General features: G+C 44.1%; 1 protein-coding gene across 1 annotated transcript in view; it reads right to left on the reverse strand.

Annotated features, from left to right (window-relative positions):
• Nucleotides 1-25,519, reverse strand: part of LOC143986675 (spermatogenesis-associated protein 7 homolog) — a 273,557-nt gene that overhangs the window by 26,452 nt on the left and 221,586 nt on the right. Inside the window, exons 9-10 of the mRNA XM_077485081.1 lie at nt 12,797-12,874; nt 11,287-11,436 (exon numbers count right to left, since the gene is read on the reverse strand). Coding sequence (XP_077341207.1) covers nt 11,287-11,436; nt 12,797-12,874 — 228 coding nt within the window. The remainder of the gene's footprint in view (nt 1-11,286; nt 11,437-12,796; nt 12,875-25,519) is intronic.

A 25,519-nucleotide genomic window follows, 5' to 3' on the forward strand; every position in this document is an offset into this window, starting at 1 on the left:
GATCTGTTTGTCCCAAGCATGTATATTTGGACAATTCCTTAAAGTAAAACCTTTCCTAAGAGAAATAAGAGGACTGCCATTGTAGGAATATCCTAATTACCTGGCGGTGATGCGGACCCCCTAGCTTCAACCCATTTTGAGTCAATCATCCGTTAAGTAAAGGTAATGATAATTCAATTCATTTTTAACAGTTTCATTCTCTAATACCTGTAGACAAGTTATTTTTTAAGGAATCGTTCACATAGTTGGTCAGGGAACTTTAAAAGCAGATGGTTTAGCCACGGTTTTACTGCCCCCCTGACGGCCCACCTAAACACAGACATGCAGACGCACAGGGCTGTAGACACGCCGTAGCAAAAATGAAATCTCCTGTCACTGTTGGCAGCAGTGCATCTTTCACATGAATGTGGCCGTCCCGCAATCGTCCTGCCACCATGTGCAGTGCATGTATTTGTGGTGTAGTGGGTTAGCATTTTGAGGGTTAAAACAGGTCCTGAGGAGGTGACATATCTACCCCTTACTACCTGACAAATGTCCTCTGAAAGGCGATCCACAGAAAATCACTTTTCAGAGAAGCCACAATAACAGCCGAATGCCTGAACGAGCCTCAAAAGATTTAGAATTGGACTTGGCGAGTCTGGCTGGAGCACGTTTACGTTCTGAAAGGCAGTTTGGCATGTAATTTAAACATACAATTCTGGAAGAGCACAAGGTAAAACTTTCAGCAGAAGGTGCTGTTTATCGGTGGAGGTTTTATTATCCATGAGCGCTTTTAATTAGGATCCATATTTTAGTAAAAAATCAATTAGAAACAGTAACAGTCTTGTGATTAATGATTCTCTCACAGTCTTCTAAAAATAGTTTCAGCTAAGTCTCATTTCACAGATACTAAATGATGGCAAGATTCTCTTTTTTTTTTTTTCTTTTTTTTTTAGCTAATGAAATGTAGAGGTAAAAATGTAGAAAGAAAATGTTTCACTATAATAGCTCATTCACATGTGCGGTAGGGACTGCTTGGATCGCTTTTCAGCGCTGATTGACAGGTAGTGAGAAGGAGATATTTCGCCTCCTCACTGCCTGATTTTAACCTTATACTTGCCGTACTACTCTACCGCAATCGCATGCATTGCACATGTTTACAGTGCGGTTGCAGCATGGCCCCATAAAACTGCATTAGTTGTGTTTAATGGCACTGCCCACTGAAAGCAATATGTTAATGTTCGAGGGCAGAAAAAACACAGCTCATCCGCTTTCCTGCCCCCGGCTGCACCTGTAAATGAAGCCTTATGCAAGCCTTAGGTGGTGGGAATTTATTTTCCTGCAGGTTGCAGGAAAGAAATTTGCACGATTCCCCCATCGACACAGACCATGCTGACAGGGGAATCCCTCCTGCCAAGCCGAAGACAGTGATTATTGCCTGCAGCTATAACAGCCATTAGCAATAATCGAAAGTAAAATCCGGCAGGCTGGTTGTACCCAAGTGGATTGAACAATGTGGTCAATGACTTAGTGTGGTGTGTGCTTAAAATCCCCAAAGACCACATTGGCTATCCCTATCCTTTTGCTACAAGGTTCTGCTACTGATGCCTGTTTTTAGAGACTGTAACTGTTTCAGTACTGCTTTGTGATGCTGCAGAAAGCGGGTTTGAGAGGTGAAAGGCCCTTTTGCTGGCCTTCGTGGGACTACCACAGTTCTTAGACCACTTGCTGCTGAGAGGCATTTAATCATCCTGCTCCTGTCTGCTAGTCCAGACCTCTGAATTACAAATACCCCGTGTCAGGGAGGTGTGAGTGCTCCACCATGACAAGGGCCCCAATACCGGGATGGCTTCATATCTTATAATTTATACTATAAGAGATAAATATTTTATATCCCAGCCTGGCTGGGGTATGATGTTTTTAAAAATAAAAATGCCTGGAGATGGACTCTAAAAGTGTGAACTTATGTTTGCAGAACCACTTGTGGAAATCCTACAAAATGCTTGTTATACAAACATTTTACAATAAAATATCCTAAATTAGTTAATATGATCTAAAAAGTCATTGCGTTGGCAGGACTTAGTGTAACTGCATGAGAATATGTAAAAAATGCAGCTATATTATGTGAACAGTATCATTCAAGTAGTTGTAAGGCTCCGTTTACACCTAATACCGATGCGGCTCCCAGTAGGGGTCCTGTGCGTCCTGGTTCATCGTTTTAGCCCCAATTTTTGGCTGAATTCAGACCTGAAATGGACCAAAAGACACACAGGGCTCCTGTGCAAACTCGCACATAAGCCGCATTGGAGATATGTGAACCGGCTCCATAGAGAGCTAGTCACAATTTCTTGCTATTGCGAATTGAATGTGAAATGCCCGCATCCAATTCGCAATAGTGTGAACCCAGCCTAAAGGATTTATGTATATTGGCTGTATGATGAGTCTTCCTTAACCACTTGCCGACCGCCGCACGACGATGTACGTTGACAGAATGGCATGGGCAGGCATATGGGCGTACCTGTACGTCCCTGCCTTCCCACGGGTGGGGGGCCCGATCGGGCCCCCCCCGGTGCCAGCGGCGGTCGGTATCCGTGCAGGAGCGATCCGGGATGAGGGGGCGGCCATTCATTCATGGCCACCCCCTCGCGCTCGCTCCTGACGAATGGGAGTGAAGCATTGCATCACTTCCTCTCCTGTAATGTAAACACAGGAGAGGAAGTGATGTAATCTCTCCTCCGTGTCGGTATTTTTCGTTCCGGCACCGAGGAGAGAGGATCGGTGAGTTGCACCAACACGACACTTCACAGTAGAACATGCCAGGCACACTCACACCCCCCCTTTACCCCCCGATCACCCCCCAATTACCCCTGCCCCCCCAGTCACAGTGACACCAATTGCATTTTTTTTTTTTTGCATTGGTGTCATTTGTGACTGTAATAACTGTTAGGGCAGTTAGGGTTAGCCCCCTTTAGCTCTAGGGTACCCCCTAACCCCCCCAATAAAGGTTTAACCCCGTGATCACCCCCCGTCGCCAGTGTCACTAAGGCTGGGTTCACATTGCAGCGGTTTATGAGAACGGATGTGATTCGCACCGCACTGCAGTGCAAATCACATCCGATCTCTGTGCGATTCGAGCTCAGCCATTCGCCGCACCCGCCGCAAATTCGCACGGGACCCTTTTTTTGGTCCGCAGCAGAATCGGATCGCATGGGTGTTCACACCATGCGATCCGAGTTTGCAGATCGCACTGCGATATGCGAACTGATCTGGGGGTGTCATTAACATTTCACTGACACTCCCAGCAGTTCGCATAGGGCAGTGTGAACTGCCGCCGGGAGGCATGCGATGCGGGAACCCGCCGCGGATTCGTGGCGTTCCTGCATCGCTCCAGTGTGAACCCAGCCTAATAAGCGATCATTTTTCTGATCGCTGTATTAGTGTCACAGGTGACGCTAGTTAGGCAGGTAGGTATTTAGGTTCGCCGCAGCTTTTTATAGCGCCAGGGACCCCCATATACTACCGCATAAAGCCCCCTGATTGCCCCCTAGTTAACCCTTTCACCAGTGATCACCATATAACTGTTACAGGTGACGCTGGTTGGTTAGTTATTTTTTTATAGTTTCAGGGCACCCGCCATTTATTACCTAATAAAGGTTTAACCCCCTGATCACCCGGCGGGTGTCATTTGTGACTGTAATAACTGTTAGGGCAGTTAGGGTTAGCCCCCTTTAGTTCTAAGGTACCCCCCTAACCCCCCCAATAAAGGTTTAACCCCGTGATCACCCCCCGTCACCAGTGTCACTAAGGCTGGGTTCACATTGCAGCGTTTTATGAGAACGGATGTGATTCGCACCGCACTGCAGTGCAAATCACATCCGATCTCTGTGCGATTCGAGTTCAGCCATACAGATAGTATGGCTGAATTTGCGTCGCACCCGCCGCACCCGCCGCAAATTCGCACGGGACCCTTTTTTTGGTCCGCAGCAGAATCGAATCGCATGGGTGTTCACACCATGCGTTCCGAGTTTGCAGATCGCACTGCGATATGCGAACTGATCTGGGGGTGTCATTAACATTTCACTGACACTCCCAGCAGTTCGCATAGGGCAGTGTAAACTGCCGCCGGGAGGCATGCGATGCGGGAACCCGCCGCGGATTCGCGGCGTTCCCGCATCGCTCCAGTGTGAACCCAGCCTAATAAGCGATCGTTTTTCTGATCGCTGTATTAGTGTCACAGGTGACGCTAGTTAGGCAGGTAGGTATTTACGTTCGCCGCAGCTTTTTATAGCGCCAGGGACCCCCATATACTACCGCATAAAGCCCCCTGATTGCCCCCTAGTTAACCCTTTCACCAGTGATCACCATATAACTGTTACAGGTGACGCTGGTTGGTTAGTTATTTTTTTATAGTTTCAGGGCACCCGCCATTTATTACCTAGTCTCACTAGTGTACCCCTAAATTTAGGGGTGTCTACTTTCCAAAATGGGGTCATTTGGGGGGGGGGTTTGTGCCATCTTGGCATTTTATGGCCTTCAAAACTGTAACGCCCTTAGAAAGCCTGAAGGCGGTGCTTGGTTTTCGGGGCCCCGTACGCGGCTAGGCTCCCAAAAAGTCCCACATATGTGGTATCCCCGTACTCAGGAGAAGCAGCAGAATTTATTTTGGGGTGACATTTCACATATGCCCATGGCATGCGTGAGCAATATATCATTTAGTGACAACTTTGTGAAAAAAAAAAAAAAGTTTGTAATTTTCCCGCAACTTGTGGCAAAATATAAAATATTCCATGGACTCAACATGCCTCTCAGCAAATAGCTTGGGGTGTCTACTTTCTAAAATGGGGTCATTTGTGGGGGTTTTGTGCCATCTTGGCATTTTATGGCCTTCAAAACTGTAATAGGTAGTGAGAAGTGAAATCAAAAATTTACGCCCTTAGAAAGCCTGATGGCGGTGCTTGGTTTTCGGGGCCCTGTACGCGGCTAGGCTCCCAAAAAGTCCCACATATGTGGTATCCCCGTACTCAGAAGAAGCAGCAGAATTTATTTTGGGGTGTCATTTCACATATTCCCATAGCATGTGTGAGCAATATATCATTTAGTGACAACTTTGTGTAAAAAAAAAAAAAAATTCCAGAAAACGTACCTTAGTTTGTAGATGTGACAACTTTTGCGCAAACCAATAAATATACAGTTATTGACTTTTTTTTTACCAAAGACATGTGGCTGAATACATTTTGGCCTAAATGTATGACTAAAATTGAGTTTATTGGATTTTTCTAATAACAAAAAGTAGAAAATATAATTTTTTTTCAAAATTTGAGGTCTTTTTACGTTTATATTGCAAAAAATTTAAATCGCAGAGGCAATCAAATACCATCAAAAGAAAGCTCTATTTGTGGGAAGAAAAGGACGCAAATTTTGTTTGGGTACAACATTGCATGACCGCGCAATTACCAGTTAAAGCAGCGCAGTGCCAAATTGTAAAAAGACCTCTGGTCATTGACCAGCAAAATGGTCCGGTCTGAAAGTGGTTAAGCAGCGGCTAACGTTTAAGGGATTTGTGTTCCTATTTGTAAAATGCATGGCTCTGTATCTCATAAATATTCAGAAAGCTTATCCAAAGTAACACAGTTCTGTACAGTGGTATTTTATGTTAATACTTGATATTTGACAATTTGATATTCTCTAATGCAACTGCCATTTTTCAGCTCAAATACTTTGAAATGTATTTTGTAAATGTATTTAAATGAGATTTCAGATATAGTTTTATTTGTTACAGTGAGGCTTAATTTGTTTTTTTTTATCATTATAACATATATTTTCAAGTTACTGTTTCATTGTATGTAGCATAATAAAAACATAGGTATAACCCTTGGGACTTTATATGAGGTGTGAACAATTGGCCAATGAAATTGACAAATATAAATACAATAAAATATTTATTGCAGAAAAAAATCACACATAAAAGGGTAACAAACAATTTAGCAATGTTTGATTATATACATATTATATTATAGCTGATATCTGAATGGATTATCTAAGACCTCCAAGGTCACTAATTTCTACCCATGCCATGTCTGCCTTCCCATTGTTCCTTGGTCGGGGTTTTTTGGTTCCTCAGCTCCCTTCCCAAGCATATATTGCTGCCATCATCTATGAACATAGCCACAGGCACCCAGGCTTTGCTGATTGGTGAGTATGGGGTCTTTTCTTTTTCTGCAAGGCCCCTCTTACCATTTGTCCATCATTTATCCATGCGTTACATTACCTTTTTGGTCATTCATTTACAGATATATCCAACATGCATCCACCCCTGAAGAGCGAGTCACATCTTGCAAAACGCGTTGGGTGTTTTAGATGTTATGTATACTCATGTATTTCAAATGCAATGCAATCTTTAACCATGTGCAATATTGTATCGGCTTTGCCTTTGTTTATGTTACCCTTTCATGTGATTATTTCTGCAATAATTATTTTATTGTATTTGTCAATTTCATCGGCCTGTTGTGCACACCTCATATAAAGTCCCAAGGGCGATACCTATGTTTTTATTGTACTATTAGAGATGAAGGCGTATCACTGGTGACACCACACTTTTATTTATATTGTATGCAACATGTCACATTAATGAGACCCAGGTCCAGGTGTCTGCTTGTCACCCCCCCCCCCCCCCCAAAGTCCAGGACAGCTATTGGCTCAGCTAGGAACCCCCAGTTAGATCTGCCCACAGAGTATGTTTAATTGGTTTGTTTAGCTGTGCAGAGCTTCAAGGCCTGGAAATCTGTTAGCTCCTCCTGGGTTCTAGAATGTCCTGGATCATTATGGAATTTAGAGGATGGAGGAATGGAGCCTAAAGCCTGAATATTTATGGAGTTTCCATCTATCCCTTGGGAGGTCAGGCCCAGGCAGTGGGCTATAAATGCTTAGAGGTTCAGATGTCTGGTAGTGATAAAGCAGTCCAGGGTCCACACGACTGGAAGGGACCTCTGTGCTAGAGTCAGGGCTGTGGATAATAGACATGTGCAGAGTAAAATATTTCGTTTCGGAATTTCGTTTTCGTCCGAAAACTTAATTTATTTAGTTACTCCCGAAATTCGTTTTTATTTATTTCGTTTTTCGTTCAAAAATTGCATTCCTCCGAAAATCCACATGAATTACGGTCGAATCTGTCTTTAAGGCTTATGGTGTCTGTCGAATGTATAAAGAAGATTCGACGGAGCTAGTATATAGCATACTTTAGAACCCCTGTTAAAGTCTATGGGACTCCAACATTCAAAATCTAAAGTGCTCATTTTAAAGACTAATTTGCAAGTTACTGTCCTAAAAAGTGTTTGGGGACCCGGGTCCTGCCCCAGGGAACATGTATCAATGCAAAAAAAAGTTTTAAAAACGGCCGTTTTTTCAGGAGCAGTGATTTTAATAATGATTAAAGTGAAACAATAAAAGTGTAATATTCCTTTAAATTTCGTATCGTAGGGGGGGGGGGGGGGGGTGTCTATAGTATGCCTGTGAAGGGGCGCATGTTTCTGGTGCTTAGAACTGTCCCTGCACAAAGTGTCATTTATGCAGGAAAAAAAGTCCTTTAAAATCACTCGCAGCTATTATGAATTGTCGGCTCCGTAATACAGAGAACACTCATTCAAAGTCATTGATAAAAAAATAAAAATAAATAAATAAAAAAAAAAAGCGTGGGGGTCCCCCAAATTCAATTACCAGGCCCTTCAGGTCTGGTATGGATATTAAGGGGAACCCTGCCTCAAATTTAAGAAAAAATTTGACGTGGGGTTCCCCCTAAATATCCATAACCAGACCCTTCAGGTCTGGTATGGATATTAAGGGGAACCCCGCATCAAATTTAAAAAAAAATTGACGTGGGGGTCCCCCTAAAAATCCATACCAGACCCTTTATCCGAGCACGCAACCTGGCAGGCCGCAGGAAAAGAGGGGGCGACGAGAGAGCGGCCCCCCCTCCCTCCTGAACCGTACCAGGCCACATGCCCTCAACATTGGGAGGATGCTTTGGGGGTCTGTGACCCCTCAAAGCACCTTGTCCCCATGTTGATGAGGACAAGGGCCTCATCCCCACAACCGTGGCCGGTGGTTGTGGAGGTCTGTGGGCGGGGGGCTTATCAGAATCTGGAAGCCCCCTTTAACAAGGGGACCCCCAGATCCCGGCCCCCCCCCCCTGTTTGAAATGGTAAGGGGGTACAAAAGTACCCCTACCATTTCACAAAGAAAGTGTAAAAAATAGTTAAATAAGACAAACACACTTTTGAAAAATATCTTTATTAAAAATAAAAAAAATAAAAAAAAGATTCCAGCGGTGGTAATCCACTCTTGCTATCCAGCGACGGACGATCATCTCTCCAGCGATGGCTCATCTCATCCAGCGCAGCGAATACATCCTTCTTGTGTCTCCGCAGAGGAGACACTGCAAGGATTCCGGCGGCCTGACGTATCTTATATACGGAGGGCGGGGCCACCCGTATCCTGACCCCGCCCCCCTCTGACGCAAGGGGAAACCCGGGGTTCCCCGTGACGTATGGGTGACCCCGCCCCCTCTGATGTAACGGAAACCTGCCTGTGTTACATCAGAGGGGTGCGGGGTCACCCATACGTCACAGGGAACCCCGGGTTTCCCCTTGCGTCAGAGGGGGGTGGGGTCAGGATACGGGTGGCCCCGCCCTCCGTATATAAGAAACGTCAGGCCGCCGGAATCCTTGCAGTGGATATGCTGCGCTGGATGAGATGAGCCATCGCTGGAGAGATGACCGTCCGTCGCTGGATAGCAAGAGTGGATTACCACCACTGGAATCTTTTTATTTTTATTTTTAATAAAGATATTTTTCAAAAGTGTGTTTGTCTTATTTAACTATTTTTTACACTTTCTTTGTGAAATGGTAGGGGTACTTTTGTACGCCCTTACCATTTCAAACAGGGGGGGGCGGGATCTGGGGGTCCCCTTGTTAAAGGGGGCTTCCAGATTCTGATAAGCCCCCCGCCCGCAGACCTCCACAACCACCGGCCACGGTTGTGGGGATGAGGCCCTTGTCCTCATCAACATGGGGACAAGGTGCTTTGAGGGGTCACAGACCCCCAAAGCATCCTCCCAATGTTGAGGGCATGTGGCCTGGTACGGTTCAGGAGGGAGGGGGGGCTGCTCTCTCGTCCCCCCCTCTTTTCCTGCGGCCTGCCAGGTTGCGTGTTCGGATAAAGGGTCTGGTATGGATTTTTAGGGGGACCCCCACGTCAATTTTTTTTTCAATTTGATGCGGGGTTCCCCTTAATATCCATACCAGACCTGAAGGGTCTGGTTATGGATATTTAGGGGGAACCCCACGTCAAATTTTTTCTTAAATTTGAGGCAGGGTTCCCCTTAATATCCATACCAGACCTGAAGGGCCTGGTAATTGAATTTGGGGGACCCCCACGCTTTTTTTTTAATTTTTATTTTTATCAATGACTTTCAATGAGTGTTCTCTGTATTACGGAGCCGACAATTCATAATAGCTGCGAGTGATTTTAAAGGACTTTTTTTCCTGCATAAATGACACTTTGTGCAGGGACAGTTCTAAGCACCAGAAACATGCGCCCCTTCACAGGCATACTATAGACACCCCCCCTACGAAATTTAAAGGAATATTACACTTTTATTGTTTCACTTTAATCATTATTAAAATCACTGCTCCCGAAAAAACGGCCGTTTTTAAAACTTTTTTTTGCATTGATCCATGTCCCCTGACGCAGGACCCGGGTCCCCAAACACTTTTTAGGACAGTAACTTGCAGAATCTTTTCTCTCTGTCAAATCTTTTTTCTCTGTCGAATATTTTCTCTATATAATCTTGGACTAATAGAGGTAAGGTTAGGCACATTCGACCACAGGTTCTATAGACACAGATTGTTATTGTCAGAGTCATGTCGAATCTCCTATTCTATATCGAACTGTTGTAACAATGAAAACGAAAATAAAGCATTTATTTATGTCGGATCTTTCGTTTTTCGGATTTTGTGCTTTCGTTATCGTTTGTCAAAACAAAAACGAAAATAGCTGAAATTCGGACGAAAACGAATGCACATGTCTAGTGGATAAGGGGGTACCACCAGTCTTCTTATATAGGGCCCAGACCAGCAGGGGCGCCCAGGCAGCTGGGTTTCATCACTTGGAACCTATACCCTGTATGGCTCTCTCTGCAGCAGCTGTCTTATTTTCATCTCCCTCCTGCTGGCTTTCAGCTGCTGTGGAGAGAGCCATACAGGGCATCAGTTCCAATGACCCCCCCCCCCCTCACTGTGCACCATATATTTCCCCCTGTGTGCCCCCCCTACCCCTGTAGTCCTTCCAGCTTCTCTCCTCTCCTCTCCTATCCACCGGAAACTACAAGCACACAGTAGGATCCTTCAGGACGGACAGTGGGGAAAGGGTCCAGTAAAAATTTCACATTTACAAGTCCTTTTTTTACCGATCACTCACTGTACTGGCTGGTCTCGATAAACGCCTGATACTTCTGGGACTCAGCGTGTAGCGGTGACATCAGTGCGTCGCTCCCTCTCCCTGCGCGTTTTGTCACTAACAGGACATCGTCCTGTTAGTGATGAAATGCGTAGGGTGGAGGATATTGATTATTGGAGAAGCAATCAGTGCTCTTTATTTATTTATTTATTTGAATCACACATTGTCACTTTAATATTCAGTCATTGAGTATTGGTCAGTCTTTACCGCAGCCCACTTTTTTTGTCCCATCCTATACCTCTAGCTTGGGTTCAAAGCAGTCAGGTGCATCAGCAGTTCTCTAAGGAGAAGCACCTCCATCATCGGTTGAAACTTTTTGCTTTTCAGTTTAGCTGTGCCATCAATCTCATGGGTGGTCAGCATTTTTGACGTTAATATCTAGCAGCTAGAGAAATTAGCAAGTCCTCAAGGTTTCATTCAGATTTCACAGTTCTGGGGATCCCATGCATCTGTCCATTCCCCATCCAAGTTTAACCGCCTAAATAAACAAAACAAAAATCCCACGGACTAATTCTTGAGTCTGTATGAAAGATGAAAAATTCCTGTTGCCTGGTTGTGTGCAAAGGAGAAGGCCCAAAAAAATCCAGCAGCTCCTACAGGAGTTAGCACTGCAAGTATATAAAACTACTAATGGCCTATAAAAGGGGGATTACTCTTAATTTATATAAGCCTTTAAAGTCTATTGTGTCTTTTAAAAGTTTACAAAAATTCAAAATGATGCTTTACATTTCATTTTTATTTTGCATAAAATCCTTATATTTTCTACAGGATACACCTATGACACTTAGTTTGTACAGGGTTACGGGCTTTAAAATAAGAAAGCTCAGCCCTGCAGTCAGTTTTTTTAGCAGTCTTTCAATAAGGACTTTTAGAAGAAAAGTACCTACCTCAGGGATATTGTGATTTTTTCTTTGAAGGTGGTCTTGAAATACACGGTCTATTGCACTGGCAATGACATAGAACACATTAGCATACTCACATATACAGTCTAAAAGTATATTTACTGAACTTTGCTAAACCTACTTTTAAACTACTCTTATGCTGCGTACACATGATCAGAATTTCAGCCAGCAAAAGACCGATGAGAGCTTTTCATCAGAAAATGCGACCGTGTGTATGCTCCATTGGAATTTAGCTGGCCGAATTCCCTGCAGCAAAAATTTGATAGCATGTTCTCAATTTTCCCGATGGAAGAACTTTCTATCGGAAATCCAATCGTGTGTATACAATTCCGACGGGCAAAAACTCATGCATGTTCAGATTCAACTACGAGATGGAAGCTATTGGCTACTAGGTATTGAACTTCCTTTTTCTAGTCACCGCGTTCTTGGCAGTCGGAATTTGGTGTGACCGTGTGTAGGCAAGACAGTTTGAGCCGAATTTCCTTTGGAATTCCGACGGGAAAACCATCAGAGTTTTTTCCGATGAGAATTCCGATCGTGTGTACACGGCATTAGTATAATCACATTCTTTTTGTATGTACTCCTTCTTTAAAATTACCCCCAATTATCGTTGCCTACCAGCTGAGATCTGAGGTCTGCTGAACAATACAGAAGATTGGTTTCCCCAATAAACTAAAGTATATCAAAACCCAAGAATAAAAATGTAATATATGCAGCTAACCAGTCCTTAGTTGTAGTTGTTGCATTCATTTTCTGTTTTTAGGCAAAGAACATTTTCTGCAAGTACTGAAGAATACTTGTTGATCCTGACAGAATTCTGTGTCCTTGTAACTTTCTATGTACTGAACCGGTGTCTCAAACAATGTTATTTGTTTTCTTAACCATTGTCTATGAACTACTCAACTCCTTCTACCTATATAACAGAGAATGGGAGAAGGGGAGGTTTCTTTGTAGTCCAAACCAAGAGTGCAGCTAAGGGTGAAAATGCTATCCTTCCATAGATATAATACAGCGAGTGAGCGTTTTCACCCTAGGACAAGAAGTGTATTACTGGCAGGATCACCAGATGAAAATAAAGAAATAAACAAAAAAACTTGTAATCACCACATCTAGGATTGGTAAATTGCAATGTATTCATTTTTTAAAAATATTCATGTTTTGGGTTTAAATATGCTTTAGGTCTTCTCTATTATGCATATCAGAAGCAAAACAAAAACTTTAATAAAAAATTACAGCAAAATCAAATCAACAATTTATTTAGAATATATATGAATTCATTGAATATGAATACAATCTCAGACTTGCTTTTATAAACGTGGTATTGAGGTAAGAGGTGCAATATACCATATGTGGTATTATTGGGAGCAAAGGTCTGAGGAGGTAAGCAAAAGACCTGTACTTACCTGCTGGAGCCACCACCTCTAAGTAAGATGTCATCTGTTAGTTCCTTTAGAAAGTTAAGGCATTTCAGATCATCCTCCCTTAAAAAAAAAAAAAATATCAGTCGGTAACAAAAATAATGAGCAATTTTGGGTGCCTGACACTATATAAAGTACGTTCACATTCCTGTTGACCTTGAAAGGATTAATGGGACATGGGCCAGCCAACATATGCCGTGATCTAGGTCATCAGGGCTTCAAGGGGCACAACAAAGCCACCCCAGACATGTTATTGACTGTCAGTAACAAGAATAGTATAATCAGGGGCGTAACTATAGGGGGTGCAGCAGTCGCGACCGCAACCGGGCCCTGTGATGCAGGGGGCCCATGCAGCCCCCTCTACATATGGCCGGCAGCAGCATAGGCAGTTAGGGGTACCAGTGCACCATGCACACGGGTGGCTGGAGGTGGAGGGTGACTAGCAGAGCTCCATGCTCGACTATCACACTGGATGCTCTTTAGTTGTGCATTCCCCGCATGGCCTGTGTCCTCGGCTGGCTCCTCAGAGTACCCCTCTCCTGCTCCATGCATTGCCACTCAGTCCGATGTCTGTTCTCCCCAGCCAGAGTCCCGCCCCCTCCCCTGGGGACAGGGACCCCCACCTCCCCTGGGGACAGGGACCCCTTCTCAGGGGGGGGACAGGGACCCCCACCTCCCCTGGGGACAGGGACCCCTTCTCAGGGGGGGGACAGGGACCCCCACCTCCCCTGGGGACAGTAACTTCATCTGCCCTGGAGAAAAGGACCTCATCTCTTCTGGAGACGGGAACCCCATCCTGCCTAGGGACAGTCCCCCAATCGGGCACCTAAAAAAAAAAAATAATAATAAAAAAAAAAAACTACTGATACCAGTGGTGGAACTACAGGGCTTACAAAGGTCATACCTGTGACCACGCCCTGGAGTTCCACCGCCGGACTCGGAGGGAAGGGCCCTGGCTGGGGTTCAGGGGGGCCCTTCATGGTTTCTTGCATCGGGGCCCTGAAGGTTCTAGTTACGCCACTGAGTATAATAGAAAGGAGGCCAGCCTATCTCAACCTGTTCAACACAAAGGAACCCTTGAAATAACTTTCTGGTCTCAAAGAATCTGAACCTGAATGCTCCTTACACTTGTGGTCATTGGGAAAAAAAGAACCCTTACAGAAAGCTAAAAAGATCAATGGTGTCAGTGGGAACTTATCTGAGAGGCAGAAATTGATCATTAGTCAAGGAACCCCTAGCAACCTCTGGAGGAACCCTAGTTGGGAAACCGTGATCTAGACTGCTGCCCTCCTTGTCAGGCTGAGTCCTCATTTTTGTAGTTTAGATTTTTTTATTGGTGAACTACTTTACCGCATTCTTACAGTTCACCCACTCTGGCTCTGTACACCTAAACCCCCCTGCCAGTGAAGTAGGGTTTCACCCTGCCCTGTAGCAAAATCACGGTAAGAAAGCTGTGTTTCAGATGCATTTCCTGTGGGAAAAATGGACATGTGACTCAAAAATCCAAATCGTGGTGCGTTTTTAAGCGCAATTTTACCATGATTTCCATTCATTTCAATGGGAGGCTGCGTTTTTGTGTGCGGTTTTGAAAAAAAAAAAAAAAACACCTGTAATGCAGTGTTGTGAAGAATCCCATAGGATTTAAAGGGAAACATTTTAAAAGGACCCTAAGGCTAGGTTCACACCTGTGTGGGTAGTGCCAGTAGTGGGACCCGTACAAATTCTCGCAGCTGCAACCACCCGCACAGAGAAACGCAAGATCCTCTGGCAGGTGCCATTATTCCTATTGTACTCGCGGTTTCCATGCAGGCTGCGATTTCCAATGTAGTGCAGGGACTTCTTTCCTGCGTGTCATGGAGCACGGCAGCCCATTCAAATGTAACAGTTTGCTTGTTCTTTTAGTCATCGGCTCTAAGTGTACTTGCATAGAGTGGGCAAACTATCTCTTTAGCCTCTATACCCCCTACAAAGCGAAGGGTATACCCCTGGAATAGGTGTACCCATTGGAAGGTCATCAGGACAAAAAAAGTTGATGAAGTTGATGAATCTACCCAGCACAGACATAGACAGCAATAAAAACATTGAAATGAAAAATGAAATGAAATGAATAAAAAATGAAAAGAAAAACTTAAAATTAAAAATGAAAAAAATTTTTTTTATATATATCTTGACAGTAAAGTCACAACCTACTATTTTTCCACTGGTTCTGACTTCACTGTCAAAAATTAAGGCTATATGGTTTTTTGAAATGAAGCCTGCTATCGGCTGATGCCACAGAGACACTCCAGACTCTAAATGCATCCCGACAATAATGTTGAGATCCACCCAAATGCCTTACAGGCAACTTACTAAGGGTGATGCTGAGAGCCTGAGTGAGCTGCTCCTGTCCCCTCTTCTGCTCCATGCTCCAGACAGTCACAGCTCCGTGCTCAGGGCAGACCCAAGAACTGAGCGATCAGCCATTACGTGATTGCTTAGTTCTGGGGTTTATTGCTGGCAGCGAACAAATTGCAGAATTGGAGCGATGCTGCAACAGTGTGTATGTTTATTTTTTTATATTCCCACACTTTCCCTTTAAGGTGGGTAAAGGGTATAATGGCTTTTAAAGTTCACCTTTAAAAAAAAAAAAAAAAAAAAAAAAAGATAAATGCTCATATTTTTGCAGGGAAATTACCTGCAATGGCAGGCTGCCGCAAAATCTCAATAATGTGAGGGAAAAAAGTATTTGATCCCCTGCTGATTTTGTACGTTTGCCCACTGACAAAGTATTGATCAGTCAGTGAATTTATAACTTTTTTGAAATGCGTTTTTCTGGATATTTTTGTTGTCATTCTGCCTCTCACTGTGAAAATAAGCCTACCATTAAAATTATAGACTGATCATTTCTTGTTAGTAGGCAAATGTACAAAATCAGCAGGGGATCAAATACTTTTTTCCCTCACTGTATAGCTGTCTTCCCATACCTCCTGTATGGGCAGACAGTTACTAGTAAGCATGATAATCAATGAACTATGAGAGTGCTCACCAGAGCCTTCACATTTCACCGAGAACTACAAGCCATCTGCCGTGGTGGCAGACAGTGTTAGTAGTTCATTAATTTACAGATTGCTGTGAATGAATGACGCAGCCATGCAGGTGGAGCCTTTTTTTTAATCGTGACAGTGGAAAAATGGAGAGGCACAAGTTACGTGCTCTTTGATTAACATGTTACATGTTAGATAAACACGGGTGCCCTGTCGACCTGTGCTGTGATTAGACACAGCATGAGTTTGCCAGCTGATTTCAGCCAATTATTTTGGTTTAAGTCAGCTGATCGGCTGTGGCTAATCATACACAGAGTTCTGTGTTTACAAAAACACAGAGTTGTCTGTACTGTGAACAGTGACGTGGCTGTTTCTTCTCCCTGCAGAGCAGAGAGGGGGGAAAAAAAAGAAGTTATGCCCTGTACACACGACCAGTTTTCCCGTCGGAATAAACTCTGAAGGTTTTTCCGACGGAGTTCCGACTGAATTCCGCTGAAACTGTCTTGCATACACATGATCACACCAAAGTCTGATGGTCAAGAACCCGGTGACATACAACACGTACGACGGGACTAAAAAAAGGAAGTTCAATACCCAGTAGCCAATAGCCTCCGTCTCGTACTTGCTTTGGCGCATGCGTCGTTTTTGGTCCGTCAGAACAGCATACAGAAGAGCGGTTTTCCAGATAGGAATTGGTTCCGTTGGAAATATTTAGAACATGTTCTCTTTCTAGGTCCTTCAGAATTTACGATGTAAAAAGTCCAATGGGGCATACACACGATCGGAATATACGATGAAAAGCTCCCGTCTGACTTTTTCTTTTGAACATTCCGCCCGTGTGTGCACGGCAATAGTTGAGTAAAAGCAGCAGACATTACACATTGTTAGGCACACAGTTAACCCTTTGATTGCCCCTAGATTTTAACCCGTTTACAGCCAGTGTCATTAGTACAGTGACAGTGTACAGTATTGCCACTGATTACTGTATCACACAAACCAATTAATCAGCACTTATTGGTATTTTTTTTTTTTTTTTTTTACCAAAGACATGTAGCAGAATACATTTTGGCTAAAATTTTTGAAGAAATGTAATTGTTTAAAAAAAAAAAAAAATTTTATTGGCTATGTTATATAACAGAAAATAGAAAATACCTTTTTTTCAAGATTTATGGTATTTTTTTATTCATATCGCAAAAAATAAAAAAAGCCTAGTGGTGGTCAAATACAAACCAAAATAATGCTCTATTTGTGTAAAAAAAAATTATAAAAATGTAATTTGCGCACAGTGATGCATGACTGAGCATTTGCTAGTTAAAGTAGTGCAGTTGCTGAAGAGCAAAAAATGCTCTGGTCGTGAAGGGGGTAAACAGCTCAAGTGGAAAAAATGAATCACAAATAAATACACAAAAAAAAGGAACCCCCCCCCCACACACAAATACAAAGAACTAAACTACCCCCCCCCCCCCCCAAAAAAAAATCACCCTCTAAAAAAAAAAAAGAATAGTGGAAAAGTAGAGCAAGTGTGCCAAAGCAGTTCAATATAGAAAGTTGAAAGTTTTCACTTTCACTGCACAATGATGCAAACTGCAAAATCATTACATTTTCATTGGGTGGAAAACGTGCGCTCACCTCTAGGACCTGCTGCTAATTTGGTTGTTCTAATGACTTTGATACTTCTAGTTTTACACCATAAACAGCTCTATGTTGTTTGGGTGTTTTCTGTTCTAGCTTGTTTACTGACAACCCAATTTCCAGTGATAAATATACTCCATTAGAGGAAACAATAACACACAGCTGAGCGTTAATTGAAGGAATGTGACACATCATTACACAGCCTTAGATGTACTCTGCACTACAGAAGAGAGTGATAATTAGACACGTTGAATGCATTGTCATGTATGCGTAGAAAGGATAGCTACAGACATTGAATCAGCCGGCATTTCAGGGACATCCAGCTCCTGCATGACAGTACTCGCAGTTTCCGAGTCCCTGACCGGGCCACGAGTCATGACAGTCTTTCCTTCTGTTCCCATGATCTCTTTTCACGGGGGGAGTCACTAGGCCGCAACTCCGTTCCGCCATTAGGGGATGATGTTAGGCCCGATTCTGGGATTTCCATGGCTGCAGATGACCTGACCAGATGAGTCCTGAAAGCAGGTCCACATTAAAGTATCGTGGCTCCTGCTGGGCAGATGCTAGCTGTGTTAGCGGTTCGCCGCAATGCTCATACCGGACCCATGCACTAATCACTGCAGTAGGTATCCAGCACTCCGCGCATAGGAAACAGAGCCGCTCCATCCCGTTGACCATCCCCAGGGCAAATCCTCTGCAGTGCTTCAATCGAACGCCAGTGTCCACCAGTGTCTGCTATGGCAGTTCCGGCAACCAGGTTAAAGCTGGCAGTAATGGACCACCTTCCGCCATCTTGCTCCTCAGCCTCATGTCTGCTGCTAGTAGGGAACGCTGGGTCTCCTCCAGGGTAACACTGCCCCCCTCACTTTCAGACGGGATGGCGCCAGTGGAACTGATAGGCAGACTCCTCCCTGGGCACGCTGCTATAACCCATTGTTGAACAGAATGAAGTTTGCAGGCATGCTGGCTCTAGCAGGACTTGTCCAGGCATGTTGCTCGGCACCAACTGTGCCTGAGCAACTGAAGGCAGATGACAGCTGACTTTCCCAGGGGTTTCTGATAGCAACAGTAAAGCCCAAAACCAATGTCCAACTGATGGGTACGATTTTAGCACAGTGCTGCCCGCAGGCACCCACAGGTTTACCCCAATCTCCTCAGGCAACAGTAGACACTCTCCGGTTTGCTTTACTGTTTGTAGCAGGAGTTTGGAGCAACAGTTCAAGATGTCCAGCATTGACAGAACGCTGTACATATTTGTAATCCACAGTGAGACGTCCAGTAATAGCAGAGCACTGGATGTATCTGTAATCCATAGGCGTGGTTACCGGGCGTGGTTGCCACAGGTGACAGCACATGTGAACAGTTCCTGAATTGCAGGATTGGTACAAGTGTCAGTCCCAGCACCGCTTGGGGCAACTGGGTAGCAGGAACAATAAAAAGCAACAGTCCTTGCTGGTTGCTATGGACAACACCACTTGTTAAAGCACTGAAACCGCAGACAGAACACAAAAGTCCAATCCTCAATGGTGGCGGAACAAAGCAGAGTTCCCCAGCTTGATCAACCTCTCGGTTGCTAGGGGCAATGACTGTCAGGTTATCCATAAACAGGTGGTCCAATAACGAGCACCCAAATATAGCGGTACCCCCGAAGGGGCTGCTGAGTGATTGTGGCCCACCCATCACCCTGCCCAGCCTGGCATTCATGTTCAGAACATCTCATGGAGCAGTGTTTAATCCATCATCCGAAAATGGAAAGAGTATGGCACAACTGCAAACCTACCAAGACATGGCCGTCCATCTAAACTGACAGGCCAGGCAAAGGAGAGCATTAATCAGAGAAGCAACCAAGAGTCCCATTTTAACTCTGGATGAGCTGCAGAGATCCACAGCTCAGGTGGGAGAATCTGTCCACAGGACAACTATTATTCGTGCTCTCCACAAATCTGGCCTTTATGGAAGAGTGGCAAGAAGAAAGACATTGTTGAAAGAATGCCATAAGCAGTCCCGTTTGCAATTTATGAGAAGCCATGTGGGGGACACAGCAAACATGTGGAAGAAGGTGCTCTGGTCAGATGAGACCAAAATAGAACTTTTCAGCCTAAAAGCAAAACACTATGTGTAGCGGGAAACTAACACTGCACATCACCCTGAACACACCATCATGCATGGGGATGATTTTCTTCACCAGGGACAGGGAAGCTGGTCAGAGTTGATGGGAAGATGGATGGAGCCAAACACAGGGCAATTGTAGAAGAAAACCTGTTCGAGTCTGTAAAAGACTTGAGACTGGGGTGGAGGTTCACCTTCCAGCATGACAACAACCCTAAACATACAGCCAGAGCTACAATGGAATGATTTTGATCAAAGCATATTCATGTGTAAGCCCTTGTACACACGGTCGGAGAATCTGTCGGAATGAGTCTTATCGGACCGTGTCGTCAGATAATCCAACTGTGTGTGGTATGCATCGGACTGATTCCATCCGAATCTCCATCCGACCCAATTTTCCAACATGTTGGAAATATTTCCCGACCAACTGGGCCGGACGGACCTAATTCGATCATGTGTAGAGCATTTTCATCGGACCAAGTGCCACGCGTGCTCAGATCAAATTCCTACATCAAAGCTATTGGCTACTAGCCTGAATGTAGTCCCATCGTAACGAAATTACGTCATCACGTTCTGAAAGATCGGACACAATCAGTTTCGGACACAATCCACGGACTAAATCCGACGGGCAAAATCCGACGGATTTGGTTGGCAAAATCTCCGACCGTGTGTACGTGGGCTTAGAATGGCCCAGTCAAAGTCCAGACCTAAATCCAATAGAGAATCTGTGGCAAGACTTGAAAATTGCTGTTCACAGATGCTCTCCATTCAATCTGACAGAGCTTGAGCTATTTTGCAAAGAAGAATGGGCAAAAAATGTCACTCTCTAGATGTGCAAAGCTGGCAGAGACACCCCCAAAAAGACTTGCAGCTGTAATTGCAATGAAAGGTGGTTCTACAAAGTATTGACTCGGGGGGCTCAATACAAATACACACCACACTTTTCACATATTTATTTGTAAAACATTTTGAAAACCATTTATCATTTTCCTTCCGCTTCACAATTATATGCCACTTTGTGTTGGTCTATCTGTGCAGTTATTCAGCATGAATCTTTACCTTTGTGTGTCCTCTAAAGACCAGTCAGTGCTGCTCTCTCTCCTTGTGCAGGGTGACCGGTCTCGTCTCCGCCCCTTCCTGCAGTTTTCTCTAGGCAGTCTGTAGTGGGTGGTGTCTGCTGAATCCCTCCTACAGCTCTGCTCTCTACACAGGCTATGTACCGCCCAATGATGACGTCACTGCTACTTTTATATGTTAATATCTGGGTTTTCAAAGGCTGCACACAAACTGCATTTATATCCTTTATGGCTTTTAAGGAATATACTTTATTAAAAGTTTTTTGTGAGTTTAGCTTTTAAAGATCACCTTTAGGCCGGGTTCACACCGCATCGCATTACTCCCGCCGGCAGTTCACACTGCCCTATGCGGACGGCTGGGGGTGTCAATGATATGTTAATGACACCCCCAGATCCGTCCGCATATCACAGTGCGATCTGCCGACTCGCACAGGAATCGGATCGCATGGTGTGAACCCCCATGCGATCCGATTCTGTTGCGGACCAAAAAAAGGGTCCCGTGCGAGTTTGCTGCGGGAGCGATGCGAATTCAGCCATACTATCTGTATGGCTGAACTCGCATCGCTACGGAGATCGGATGTGATTTGCGGTGCGAATGACATCCGGATCTCCCCCCGCAGCAGTGTGAACCCAGCCTTAGGAAACATGTTACAGCTATATTTAGAGTGTAATATGTAACACATTCATAAGCACCCGCTTCCCTCTACTAGGATAACAGCGTGCGTGGGTACCTCTCCTCTGTACTGTGACCTGTCAAAACTTTCAACACTGCTCCAAGCAAGAGTATAATATAGTGTGGTGCTCAAAAAAGAGGGTGCTGGTGTCTGTTTTCACACATCCAAAGTGTCAGTAAGAAAGGTATAAGACGCGGCTCAACTAACCCAATCCATGTTAGGTGTGAATGACGGCCTCAGTCAGCGCTGCTCCACTGACAACGCTCCTTATGTTTTTGCCCCGCCCACCGGGGTTTAGTCATTGAGGTGGGAGATAAGAGCAGGACCAAAGAGACAAGGCAAAGTTATAATACTAGCAGATTATGTATAATTTACCTTAGAACAAAGCCCACCAATGGTCAACTGTCAACTGTCACCGCTGAAAGGTGATTCCATCTTCACCCGGTCTTTCTTTCGGGTTTGCAGACTCCGGCTGTGTGAGTGCCCAGAGCCACGATTATGTCACTCGCATGCAAGTGGTAGCTGCTGTTTATGGCACAGGACCCTGAAGGAATGGCCTGGGTGGCCGGTCCGTCAGAGCGCATGCGCCGGTGACATCACTGGCAGCATGTACAGTAAATATCTCCTAAACGGTGCACATTTAGTTGATATTTACATTACCTATAGGTAAGCCTTATTATATGCTAACCTATAGGTAAAAGTCATGCATGGGAGTTTACTCCTTCTTTAATGTGATGATGGGGAAAAAATCATGAGGTGGAAAAAATAAAGAGCATAGGAATTAAATGATCAAATGGAATAAAATAAGCATTGTCCATGAAATGTCCATGAAAGTAAAGATGAAATTGTTTTTAAAATTCTATTTTTTTTTTATCTTCCCTTTAATATTTCCTCATTTGGACAATCCTTATTTTATCTTTCAATTCCTATGCTCTTTTTATCCATCTCATGATTTTCTCCATCATCATATTAACATGCCACACATGTCTGCTCACTTGTTTTCACAGCTGATTCATAAGCTCTCCCATCCTGCTCTTGTCTCCTACCTCTATGACTTATGCCGCGTACACACAACCAGACTTTCTGGCAGACTAGGTCCGTCAGACTTCCGGACAGACTTTCGGCAGAGTTGCTCACACATGAACAGACTAAGTCCGTTCGAAAAGTCTGTTCCTTTTGAACATGATGACGTAAATGGAACTAAACAAGGAAGTTCAATAGCCAGCAGCCAATAGCTTCCCTTGCGTCGTATTTGGTCCGTCGGACCAGCACACAGACGAACGGTTTATCTGATTTTTAGTCCGTCTGAGTTGAGTCCATCGGATTGATTTTAAACATGTTCTATTTCTAGGTCCGTCTAATTTTTTTCTTTCTAAAAACACTCGGACTAGCCCACACACGATCGTATTGTCCGATGGACTAATCCCTTTGGACCTAGTGTGCTGGAAACTCCGGTCGCGTGTACGCGACATAAGCCCCAGTGGCTGGGGTGAAATGCATCAGAAACTGTAGTCAGTAGAGCAGCGCTGGCTGAGGCCATCATTCACAACTAACATGGATCGGGTTAGTTGACCAGCCTCTTATACTTTTGCTACCTCTCCTCCGAACCCACTGTCACATTTAACATTAGCAAAACTGTTCAAGGCCCCACCCACACAGCTGCATCATTTATTCACAGAGATCTGTGAATGAATAAACTACAAGTCCCATCTGTCACTGTGGCAGACAGATTTGTAGTTCTCTATGGATTATGAATACGGTAATCAGTGCAATCATAGTCCATCGACATTTCCTTTAGCTTACCAACTGAAAGCCCGTACAGAGGTATGTGCAGAGAGCTGGGGGACATGTCTACAGTAGCCTTATATTTCACTCATGATCCACTGATCGCGGGTACAATCCTTTGCAGGTTCATGTAAAAAAGAAAAAAGCCTAGCCATTCACTGTTAGATTTCCTCTAAGTTTTTGTCGTGGTGACGGCAGTCACCAGGACAGAAAGTGAAAATCTATCTTTTGAATAGGAATACAGACTGCAATAGAAACCTGACAGGGGTTCTGACCCTTCCCCATTTTGCACAGCTAGAAAAAGGTTTTGGATGTGTTTTGTGCTTCCAGCAAAGTGACTCTTTTATTTTTTTCAGCAATTCTGTGCTGATGGAAAACAATTAATCACACTGGCATCATCTGAATTGACTACAGAAAATGACTGTTGCGAGACTGTAAAAAAGCATGTACAGCAGTGGTCTCCAAACTGCGCCCGGGAGCCAGATGCAGCCCTTTGCTTGATTTTATCTGGCCCTTCAGGCACTATTTTATTTACTGACACCAATGAAGGGTACAGTTCCTCCCAATGACACCAAGGATGGGGTGCAATTCCTGCCAATGACATCAATAATGGGGTACTGTTCCTCCCAATGACACCAACAATGGAGCCCAATGACACAAATTATGGCAATTCCTCCCAATGACACCAACAATGGGGCTCAATGACACAAATGATAGCAATTCTCCCAATGACACCAATGATGGGGAAAAATTCCTCCCAATGACACCAATGATGGGGCACAATTCCTCCCAATGACACCAATTATGGGGCACAATTCCTCCCACTGACACCAATCATGGGGCATCTTTTACTCCCACTGATTCTGGGATATTTTGTACTCCCGATGGCGAGAGTCTAGCCCCCCTAAAGTCTGAAGGACAGTAAACTGGTATTTTGTTTAAAAAATGTGGGAACCCCTGATGTACAGTACAGTATTAAATAGATAAATTCTAATCCCTTGTTCTTATTCAGGTTCTCTTTCTTCCAGATTTTAACCAATTTTTTTAAGCCCCTTGGTCTTTTTCTATCTCATTCAATAAGGCCGCGTACACACGTGGGGACTGTTCGCTCAACTTTGTCCGCTGAACAGTGTTTCGGCGGACAGTCCGCTCGTGTGTGGGCTTTCAGCGGACAGTTTCAGCGGACAGTCTGACGAACAAAGTTTTTCGGAAATTCCGAAAAACTGTCCGCTGAAACTTGGTTTGAGCGGACAGTCCGCCCGTGTGTAGGCTTGTTCGTCAAACTAAGTCTCGCGCATGCTCAGAAAGAATTTACACGCCGAAGGTTGCATTGCAGTGTATAGGACATCGTTTTCTAGTCCCGTCGTACGTGCCGTTCACGTCATCGCGCACGGTTTCAGCGGACTGTTCGTTCGTCGTGTGTGGGCAAGTCCGTCCATGCTAATTTTGAGCGGACTGTCCGCTGAAACTGTTTGACGAACAAAGTTGAGCGAACAGTCCCCGCGTGTGTACGCGGCCTAAGGTGCCGAGGGTGAAGCAGATACTCAACATAACATAAAACACAATTTACTATAGAATATGACTGCCCCAATAATGTCGGCATCTATGATACGTATAGACACATTAAGATTAATCTTTTTTGTCTGCCATATTTTAATCAACTCTTTTTACACCTCTTTAAGAACACTGCCAGTGTGATGAACAATGAACATAAGCCACCTCACACTCCTGCACATGATTTTCAGTTGATGGAACTCATCACCATGAAAGAATTGCTTTTTTCCTTTGTACCTTTTTGTATCTTAATACTTTATAGAGCGGCATGCCCCCTAGGCTTTAATCGACATAAAAGTGCAGTGTGAGATCCATTAATGTAGGAAACTGCCATGCATATTATTGCTGGAGAACAAAGAAGAAGCAACATAAATGGATACAACTAAATTAAATTATATACAATGAAAGAATCCAGGATTAGTTACAAGCAACTTATTTTTCCGCATGATGAAAGCATTATGGGCATAATGCAATTTATATAGATGTGGTTGTTTAGAAAGCTGCAAGACAGATACGTTGTTCTCAGAAATAGTGCTATAATCTGAATTTGTTTTTAATTCAGACTCTTCATTGTTACCCATTTTAGGATCATTGATCGTTTCTGAGCCTTTAACCACTTTCAGACCGGACCATTTTGCTGGTCAAAGACCAGACCACTTTTTGCGATTCGGCACTGCGTCGTTTTAACTAACAATTGCGCGGTCGTGCGACGTGGCTCCCAAACAAAATTGACGTCCTTTTTTTCTCACAAATAGAGCTTTCTTTTGGTGGTATTTGATCACCCCTGCGGTTTTTATTTTTTGCGCTATAAACAAAAATAGAGCGACAATTTTGAAAAAAACGCATTATTTTTTA

This window comes from Lithobates pipiens, unplaced genomic scaffold, assembly GCF_037356315.1.
Source record: "Lithobates pipiens isolate NorthernLeopardFrog02 unplaced genomic scaffold, aLitPip1_a1.2 Scaffold_18, whole genome shotgun sequence".
Classification (NCBI taxonomy): Eukaryota; Metazoa; Chordata; class Amphibia; order Anura; family Ranidae; genus Lithobates; species Lithobates pipiens.